The sequence below is a fragment of the Telmatherina bonti genome (assembly GCF_933228915.1).
Source record: "Telmatherina bonti genome assembly, chromosome: 2".
NCBI classification, from domain to species: Eukaryota; Metazoa; Chordata; class Actinopteri; order Atheriniformes; family Telmatherinidae; genus Telmatherina; species Telmatherina bonti.
In genome coordinates this window covers 19158696-19169083 of record NC_136620.1, presented here as the reverse complement: position 1 = coordinate 19169083, position 10388 = coordinate 19158696, and the positions used below count along the sequence as shown (strand labels likewise).

The window sequence follows — 10388 nt, the reverse complement described above, 5'->3', positions numbered from 1 at the left end:
CATACTGTACGTCTGATGCTAACAGGTTGCTCGCTATTTAAAATATCTTCTATGTTAGGTGTAATTTTGTGTTACAAAAGGAAATAAGACAACAGCTATTAAACACAGAAGATGCGCCGCCTGGGTTCCGTTCAGCAGAAGATACCGTGTGTTTTTCTGACCGACGTGAGTGAAGAACAGTCCAGAAAACGGGACCGTCAGGTGGGTGTAGCTGCAGATTTCCTCCTCCAGCTTTCAAACACGTGATGTTTACTAAATAAACAATGCTTATTTTGAGTTAATCCGAGCAACAATGACAGTTTCAGAATATCTGCTGGTGATTTCAGGTTCATTGTAGTAAACAGCGTTAGCTTACTGATGTGTACGTGACGCCATCCTAAGGTGTGTGTGTGTGTGTGTAGAGAAATGGTGCATCAGCATCAGTAATGTCTCTGACTAGGTTAATCGGTGTATCTGTCTCCATCCAGACATTTCAAGTGATTGCCACAGAAAATGTGAATCCTCTCGCTCTGGAAGCCGACATACATTGTTCATTTGCCACAGAAAAACTGGACGGTACCTGCTGCTATGTTGCACCATATACAGGTAAGTGGATGTGAATGTCTTTTTTGTTGTTGTTGTTGTTGTTAATTTTATCCATAATAAAACAAGCCAGCTGCTCATTTTCAGAGTTTTTCTTTTAGATTATGATGAACAATTTCTAATGAATAAGTTTTAAAAAGATCTACTTACTTCAGGCCAGCCTTACCTTTGGGCCAGACTGGACAGGAAACCCAACAAACGGGCAGAGAAGAGGTTTAAGAAGCATCAATATTCTTACAAGAGCTGTAAAGGTAACACAGCTCCAGTTTAGCTTCAGCTCTTTTTCAGCAGTAAGGAAGATATGTAAGCATGCTTTACCTGTTGATTTATTTCCGTTTCAGGTTTCACGTGGAACTTAGAGGAAGATTTTAAGACTGTACCCGAGACGTGGATCCCCGCTCACAGAGTCAAACATCACAATGGCCATCCGATGCCTGACGAGCACGGACACATTCCAGGTTCTCTAAACATTCTGGCCTCTTTGTGTACTCGCCAGGTTTGTGTAATTACACGTGATAAAATTAAGTTACAGTGGAAGTGGATCTGATTCTCAGCACATAAAAGTTCATTGGTTACAAGACACAGCAGGAATCATTTCTCACATGGAAACCATCAAGCATGGTGGGAATAATGATTATGTCCTTCTAAACCCTCTAGGCTGGATTCCAGTGGAGACGAGCAACAAGCAGTACTGTTGGCACTCATCTGTGGTGGATTATGAAGCCGGCGCGGCTCTTGTTCTGAGGCCCTGCTCGGATGATGATGATATGTTAGAAATTGCCGCGGTTCCGTTGGCCGACCTCCAGGAACAAACGCTGGAACTCATCGGAACTAACATCAATGGAAACCCTTATGGCAAGATGATCAGTCTTTTCTTTTTTCTTTTTTTTTAAAGCAAAGGAAGAAAACAACCTGCTGCTCAGACACAAACATGTCTTATTTATTTAAGAATGTAGCCTTTGTATTCAGGGTGGGCTTGACCAAAAAAATGCTTCAGATGAGTCAAAAGATCCACTTCAACACTGGAAAGAATGTAATCACTCAAGACAGATGTGCTTCACCATTACTCTCGTGCATTCATATATCAGCCCTAATGAACTGAATACTAGTTCATTTGCTTGGAAAGTCTAGTTGGTTTGTAAAGGTGTGAAGGCATCTAAACTCTGATGCAGCTCAGAGAAGCAAACTCAGGTCCACCTTGATAATGTAGATCTGTTAAATAAACCAGATGCTGGAAGCGTACTACTACCTTTGCAGCACAAGTGGCCACTAACTTGTCTCATAGCCAACAGATGAGCAAGTTTTCTACTTTGTTGATTGTCATGTCTGTCCTTTAGCAATTCTTCATGCAGCAGCAAGGAGGGTGAAGAGGGGAATAAATTAGTCAGATACACTTGATCTTTTGAACAAGGGCAGTGTGAAAGCAAACATGGACCAGCTGAATGTTTCTCAGCTTTGGGATGCTGCTGGGCAATGATGGCTACATGAATGTTCATAAAAATGTTAAGTGTACTGTCGAGTCGGAGAGTCAGATGATGCTACTGTTAAGGACTGGCAAGGAGACATTAAAAATGAGAATAATGCATCCCCTCCTTGTGCTGACATACATGTGCATGACAGGGAATTCAGTTCCTGGTGATGTAAAGCAGAATGTAAAGTTTAAGTGAAGTTTCTCGGTCTCAGGATGCCAAGGGGCTACAATGGCTCCAGGAACATTTGTAATGACCGTCTGTGTACCAGAGACGAGCCAGAAGCATGTCATTTTAAGGTTGGAAAGTTTTTTTTTACTGTTCTGTTAAACTGAAGTTGTGATATGATTCAAACAGGACTGGGGAGTAAGAAGCAGCCTGTTCATTGCCTGGTGCCACATGGGATCATCCCCATCAGAAACCCTCCACCTGTGAACTTCCAGCAGCTCTGTTCCTGGTTCCAGGACAGTCCAGAGGGCCAAGTCGAGGGCATTGTGTGGCACTGCAACAATGGGACTCTCATTAAGGTGGGTAGACAAGACGCAGTTCCACCCAGCCAGACACCTTGGGCTTTAGAGAATCTACAGAAACTTCTGGTTACAGAGAATTTATGAATACTGTCACTAAAAGACGAGTGTATTCCTCGGTTTGTTTGCAGATTCATCGTCATCATCTGGGACTGAGGTGGCCGGATGGGGACACCCGCCTCGCTGACAGGCCCGTGGTCATTCGTGTTGATGGGACGGTTGATGCTTATGACAACAGCAGGGGCCTGTTTGCATCCCTGTTCACTTTAAATGGACACAGCTTCAGCCGGCTCCAGGACGTCCAGTTTGGGCCGTAAAAACAAGCTCCCTTTCTTTACAGCTGCCAGATCATTACTCGCCATTTAAAATTCATCTTTTTATCAGAATCAGCTGAAAGTCTTAATCAAAGTGAAGATTGTTGCACCAAAGTGAGTTAAAAATGCATCAGAGCCTGGTGACAGTTTTCAGAGATGTGTACAGATACTGTGGGAAGGATACAAATGATATACTGTAAATAGTGTACATTCATGTCGATGTGTGAAGAAAATAAAGGAGAAGTTTTCAGTGATTTAAATCATTCCAATGACTTTTTTTTATTGGCAAACATAAAAAGCTTATAAAAATGCTATATAAAAACATTTCATTGTAAATCTAAAGCTTTATATTAACATAGTAATAAATCTCTGCAGTTGGGAAGAAACTGGGAAAAAGTACACGACCAGTACTTGACTGCTAACAAGGTAACTTTGAAATTTTTATTCAAATAATGAAAATAATTGTTAAATGACGAAATCCAACAGTTGGATATGTTGTCGGTCCAGTAAAAGACGCAGGAAGCCAGAGTTAACTCGTGGACACGCTGGGCATTTCGGCCTTGACACCGAAGCGATCACACACCTTCTTCAGCTGCTCCTCCAGCAGGATGTTCTTCTTCACCTCTAAGTTGTAGTTGTACTTCAAATCCTCAAGTTCTTCAAAAAATGTGGGATCAAAGTTTTCCAGCTCCTTCTTCAGCTTTCTGATCTCCACCTGCAGTTTGCTTTTCTCCGTTTCTGAAGCCTGCAGGAGGTTTTTTAGTTTCCCGTAATCTGAGAACAAAACAGTCAGAGTGTATTTACTTCTTTGTCAAATAAACATAAAATAATGTTGAACTGAGCAGTTTCATTCAAATGAAACTCTGCTGAAGAACAACATACGCATAGACCAAAAACATTGTGTAAATGACTTCTAACCCTTTCATTAGGACTATAACTTAAAAAAAACCCAACAATCTGCCACAGCTTTTTGTCTGAGAAACACCAACGTGCAGCAAAGTCTCACCCAGTTTGGAGGACGCTTCCCCATAGCGCTCAGTGTACTCGTTCACCTTCTGCTTCAGCTCTGCGTTCTGCTTCTGCAGCTCTGTGTCGGCCGTCCTGCAGATACATGCCAGGCGAGTTAGGTCAGACTGGAGACTGATTCTGGCTTTGGTTCTGCGTTGGACTGACTGAAGCACGGTGCAGAGGTCTGAATGTGTGATGCTCCACTAAACTGTGAAAGTCTCTGGTTTACAAATAAATTCTGAAATAGGACTTTTGTCATTTAACCTCCAGCTGCTGCAGCGTCTCATTACAAGTCACGTCTGATTGTTTGATGACTGAAGAAGAAATTTAAAAGGATGAAATTAGATATCCAAAAGATGACTTTACACGAGCACAGATCGAGTTTGAAGTGAAGATTCAATTTTCAAACTCGTTCCTTCTCTACACAGAGCCAGTAAGTAAAGAAAAGCCACCATTTTTTAACAGTTCAAACGAGAGAAACAAACTCAAGATATGTTGTAAATGCAAAGAAACCGTAAAAGTAATGAAAGTCCATCAATTCTTTACAGACTAGGGAGAAAATTAGGACAGAAGCAGTGACTAAAAGCCGCACAGATCATCTCGGTGGAGGAAACTTCATCTGCTATTTAAAATCTAGTGTACAAGAGAAAAATCTGATGAAATGTGAGTTTAAATGTGTTGCAGTATTATAAAGCTGTGTCAAAAGCCTTTCTATCGCTGACTACAAAGTGTATCTATTTTATCCATCATATCTTCTTTGTGTATGTGCAACCGTGGTTTCCATGGACATACCCGCCTGCCTTGGGAAATCTGGCCGTCGTCTTTGCAGATGCAGGAAACTTTTTTAACATGTCAACCTAAGAAATAAGAAATTCATAGTGATGTGTATTAATAAATAAAATCCATTTAATTTCCCTTCCGAGAATAATAAATTCATTTATCTGTCTGCATAAACATGTAAATACACAAAGTAATGACATTAAAAGACTTTTTTCCAAAGATAACTATTAACAACTTTTATTTATTTATTAATAAATACATATTTAATTATGTATTAACAAAAATGAGAGAATATAGGAATAAAACAATAAAAAAAAAAAAAAGGCAACACTTTGGAAAAAATGCCACAGTGTAAAAGTACTGAAAGTAAAAGTTACTTATGTAAAAAAAAAAAGGTAAAAAAAATATACTTGAAATACTTTTAAAGTTTATGTAGATTTTAAGTTATGTAATGAAGCTCATTAGGATTAATAAATATTGATAGGAATTTAGGATGGCAGAAAAAGCACCATTTGCTCCAAACTAAGTGGAAAGAAACAGAAAAAGCAGGTTTACTACATTCTGTCTTCCTCTTCTCTCATTTTAGCAGACTGTGAATCCAGTTTCTGTAAAAACAGAAACAATCCCACAAATAAAAAATATTTGTAAACAATTTGAGAAAAAAAAGCAGGTCTCTTGCAATAATTTCACATAGCTGCTATATCTGATTCCAACAACATGTTAAATGTTTTGTGAAGCCATTTTATCTTTCTAGCTGTAAATCCTTACATTTTGACCCCAACCTGGAGCCAAAGCACAAATCTGAAGAATTTTAGTCCCTCTTCAGTCTGAAGCCCGACAGCAGATCAGCTCTGCTTGATATGCTGTGAGACTAATACTTCTTCCTGACTGTTACTGCAATAATCGGTTATTAGCTTGTACCTGGTCTTCTAGTTGTCGGATGATTGTCTGAGCTCTTTCCTCGCGCTCGTTCACCTCCCTCAGCTGCTGTTTGAGTTCAGAGAGGCTGGAGGTCTTCTGGGAAAGCTCCTTCTCCAACTCCTTCATCTTGTTCTCAAACATCCTGCACATAAAAACCAAAGTCCGACTGATCCATTCTGAAAATAACCTACCTCACAGTTTAACCAGAAGGTTACGGCATTTAAATGAGGATTGAGTTTTGTCACCTGGTAACTACAGAAGCCTTCCAGGCCTTGCTGTCCTTGCCCTCTGTAATGGGTTTGGACAGAGCTGCCTGCAGCTTCTGCTTGGTTTCTTCCAGCTCTGCTTCCAGCTTCTCAACAGTCACTTCCAAACTCATCTTGGCCATCCTCATCCTCTCTGAAGCCTCCATTTCCTGTTACAATAACACACATAGAACAGACAAAAAGATGGACACTAAAAGTCATTCTGTGAGCCAGTACCACAAGCATTAAGGCACACATTCCTATCAGCTGTGCTTATCATTCATAAAGATTTCTCTGTTTCAGTCACAAGTTTTGAGGAATAAATCTTTGAGAAAACCAACAAACGTGCAGCTCAGTGTGTAGAAGAGCTCAGTAATACTACACGTCCACTCTCAGCACCATGAACAACTGCAGCATATCATCCGGTTGGCTGAGACAGATTAGCAGCACTCTGCCCTCTCTTCCTGACCTGTAAACCCCCAGGACTCTGTGGCATGTAGAGAAAATTATGGCACGAACTCTTCAACCCTCTCCCCTCCAACAGGAAGGCCTGAACCTCTAGCCACAGGAACAGCTTCTCCCCGTATGACCCTCATAAATTCAGCTGGCGTCTTGTAACATATATGTTGAATGTAATGTACTTTTGTCTTCGTTGTTGGACCTCCAGCCAGAGACTAATATTTCTGTTTCATTCTAAATTATAACAAGCTGGTTGTAATTAAACACATGGTGTTAAAGAAAGCTGCAACTTTCTTCCCGACTGCAGCCCCGAAGGTGAATATTAGGGAAAACCCCCCCCTGATGTGCCTGCTTTTTATGTGGCGATTCTGTGCATGAGGTTTAAGAGAGAGACGGGAAAAAAACGCGTAAAATTAGTCTGATTTTTGCCATCCTACTTTCTGAGAAAACTCATCTCAAAAATCTTCATTAAACTACTTGGTTTGATGAGAGAAAGTGTGTGATAACCTTCGACAGATGCTAATCGCATCATTTCTGTCTGAAAATTACAACAAATTGCAGGAATATTTAAATGCTTTGATAAAAAAAGATATTGTGCTAAAATGACATCAAAATGTGTGGTTCATTTTGAAGAACGGTGCCATGACTAAGTTTGGACACACTTTCCCACTGGAGAGTACAAATTTTGCTCACCCAACTCCCTATGTTTTCCATTACATACACACACACACACACACACACACACACACACACACACACACACACACACACACACACACACACACACACACACACACACATATATATATATATATATATATATATATATATATACACACACTATTCACAAAAAGTTAGGGATATTCAGCTTTTGGGTGAAATTTCACAACAAGCCTAAAATGCATTCAAACCTGTACAGGTGAACTTAATGTGATCTTCTCTGAGCTTTTAAAAGCACATGTCCAACTGTTAAATGTTTCAATAAATTTTGCACAAGTTGCTGTTCTCTAACAAGGAGCTTCACGGCAAAAATCACGGCAGGTGTGTGATCCTTGAATTGACCAATAAATGTCCTGGTTCAATTAGAGCTGGTGTTTAAACAGTTGTCCTCATCATGCTGTTCACATTTTGACATCATGAGACCAAGACGACACCTAACAATGGAACAACAGTCCCTTGCCATTGCGATGCTTCAAACAGGACGTTCTCAGACAGAAGTGGCCACTGAGCTTGGAGTGTCACAGAGTGTCATCAGCAGGTTGCAACAGAGATATGGAGAGACTGGAAGAGTCACAGAAAGGCCTAGAAGTGGACGTCCTTTGGCCACATCCCGTGCTGATGACCGCTACATTGTGAACACTGCCCTGAGAAACCGGATGATGAATGCCACTCAACTCCAGGCACGTTTAAGAGAGGTGAGAGGCACCCAAGTGTCACGTCAGACCATTCGAAACCGTTTCCATCAGCGTGGTCTGCGTGCTAGACGACCTGCACGGGTACCTGACCACACCACCAGGCACAGGCATCATCGTCTTGCATGGGCCAGGGAGCATTTACGCTGGACGAGGAACCAGTGGGCCTCAGTGCTGTTCTCTGATGAAAGTCGATTCACACTGAGCAGGAATGATGGCCGGCAACGATGTTGGAGACGTCAGGGAGAGCGCTATGCATCAGCCACTGTTGTCACCAGGCCAGCTTTTGGTGGTGGCGGTGTTACAGTGTGGGCAGGGGTGTCCACTTGGTACAGAACTGCCCTACACTTTGTGAATGGTACAGTGACAAGCCCATACTACCTGAATAACATCATTAATCCAGTGATTGTGCCCCTACATGAACAGCACAGGCCTAATTTCATCTTCATGGACGACAATGCTCCTGCTCATCGAGGCCGCATCATCAGGGAACGGCTGTTGGAGACTGGTGTACCTCAAATGGAATGGCCTGCACTCTCTCCAGACCTGAATCCCATTGAAAACCTGTGGGATCAGCTGAGCCGTCGTGTAGAGGCTCGAAACCCTGCACCCCAGAACCTCAATGACCTGAGGGCTGCCCTTCAAGAAGAGTGGGATGCCATGCCTCAGCAGGCAATAAGTTGCCTTGTGAACAGCATGAGACGTCGTTGTCAAGCTGTAATTGATGCTCAAGGGCACATGACGAGATATTGAGACGTTCAAATGTTTTGTTGTGGTGTAACTACCATTGTTGTTACCTTTTGTGTTGAATGAATTTTTTGAGATGAGGAAATCAGTAGTGCATCCTTCTACTTAAATGTCTTACTTTTATGATATTATATCACTGTAGCATGAACATATTGCATTTTCCATAAATTTCACCTGAAAGCCAAATATCCCTAACTTTTTGTGAGTAGTGTATATATATATATATATATATATATATATATATACACACTTTTTTTTGGGAAAAGTAACTATTTATGTGAGGGGTGACTTCTAGGCATGTTTCAGACAGTACAGTGTGACGCCCTCATTCATTAGGACGTGCTGACATCACCATAGCAACCAGTCACACAGCTGCTCCTGCCTGACAGCTTCCATCATGCTGCTCAAAAAGAACATGTGTTGCAGCAGCCATTGTTTCATCCACGCAAACGTGTTTGTCACTGGGCAGCATCTGTAGAGGTACACACATCAACCATCAGATAATAAAGGAAATGTAGATACCCGCTTCATCTCCTTTCGCAGACGTTCATTTTCCATCACTATCTTCTCCAGTCCTTTAGTTTTTGACTCGAGTTTTGAACTCAGCTCGGCGGCACTTTGATGTTTCAGTGTCTCATATTCAGCCTAGGAGACAACGGTAGTCATGGTCATGTGACAAAACAAAGGGAAAAAAAAAAAAACCTGAGGACAAGGCGATGCTGATAACCTTTAGTTTTTCATTCTCCTTCTCCAAAGCAGAGACTTTGTCTTGATTTGCAGCTGTGCTGGATTTCTTCAGCGTTTCGTTTTCCCTCTGCACTCGCTCCACCACCTTCTTCATCAAGCCAACGGTCTTCTCGAGTTCAGGTACGGTTTTACCGCTGTAACCTGCCTGATGAGGGACACATCAACAGTCATGTCCTGCAGCACGAGGTTGATGAAAAATATGTCAATGATCCACCTCAATGGCCACATGACTTTATCAAAAATGATTTTTTGTTACCAGATATATTCTCTTCGGGGAAATGATCACAAATGCTAAATAACCAGGTCCCTGTGGGATGACTTACTCCGCGTATATGTGCTAGCTTTTTCTCTGCTTCTGTCTTTTCCTTTTTCAGAGCGCTGCACATCTCTTTAAGGTCGGCAACCTGATTCTGTGAGGAAACAAAGAGAGGCAGGGTATGTACTACTTCCAGAGAGAACGTAAGTAATTACTGGCCAAATCAGTACCATAATTTATTGAAGAATAACACCAGATTTTCATATCCTGAACCTTTAAGGACCGTTGTTTCTGTTCGGGTTCTACCTTGAATCTTGGTAAATCTTTGTTGCTCTGCTCCAGCTGAAAGCGCAGCTCCAAGTTCTCAGAGGCCAGCCTGAGGTTTTCTTTAGAAAGCTCCGCATCTCTCTGTGACGGAGTCCCGGTGCCTCGTCCTGAAGTCTGTAGAGCAGCAAAAGGACAAGAAGCTAGAAACAATTTGTTGCAGAAAACAGCTGCAGAGCATTAAAGAGGACAAATAAACGATCTGGGAAGTCATGAAACAGTTTTATTAGCATGTAGTCAATGAATCTGGAGTCCATGATAGACAAGCAGAGGAGTGGAACGCCTACACCGGGGGGGGGGGGGGGGGGGGGGGGGACGACGACGACAAGTCCGGTCCTCGAGAGCCGCAGTCCTGCACGTGTTAGTGATTTCCGTGCTGCAACACACCTGACTCAAATCAATGGCTTGACATCCAACTCTACACACAAGTCTGCTAATTAAGTCTGATGTTTGTCAGGTGTGTCGCAGCATGGAAACTCCCAACACATGCAGGACCGGAGGACCGGAGTTGGACCCCCTGATCTACACACTAACAAGCCACCCTGGCGCTGCCACTAATGCGAACACAGCACTATAAATTGAGGAGGGTGACTAAAG

The 10388-nt window shown here is 42.1% G+C and overlaps 2 protein-coding genes across 2 annotated transcripts in view; one reads left to right on the top strand and one right to left on the bottom strand.

Annotated features, from left to right (window-relative positions):
- On the top strand, positions 1–3071 carry rlig1 (RNA 5'-phosphate and 3'-OH ligase 1). The gene is made up of 7 exons (XM_079249607.1): positions 1–201; positions 468–585; positions 738–833; positions 924–1040; positions 1240–1437; positions 2409–2578; positions 2710–3071. The coding sequence occupies exons 1-7, from the start codon at positions 112–114 to the stop codon at positions 2893–2895; spliced, it is 975 nt and encodes a 324-aa protein (XP_079105733.1). The 5' UTR covers positions 1–111; the 3' UTR covers positions 2896–3071.
- A 205-nt stretch (positions 3072–3276) lies between these two features.
- cep290 (centrosomal protein 290) overlaps positions 3277–10388 on the bottom strand; it is a gene marked incomplete at its 5' end in the record, with an annotated part of 60668 nt that continues 53556 nt past the window's right edge. Inside the window, 9 exons of the mRNA XM_079256662.1 lie at positions 3277–3666; positions 3899–3993; positions 4693–4757; positions 5602–5743; positions 5847–6016; positions 8987–9109; positions 9192–9356; positions 9535–9621; positions 9774–9908. Coding sequence (XP_079112788.1) covers positions 3422–3666; positions 3899–3993; positions 4693–4757; positions 5602–5743; positions 5847–6016; positions 8987–9109; positions 9192–9356; positions 9535–9621; positions 9774–9908 — 1227 coding nt within the window. The 3' untranslated portion in view covers positions 3277–3421. The remainder of the gene's footprint in view (positions 3667–3898; positions 3994–4692; positions 4758–5601; positions 5744–5846; positions 6017–8986; positions 9110–9191; positions 9357–9534; positions 9622–9773; positions 9909–10388) is intronic.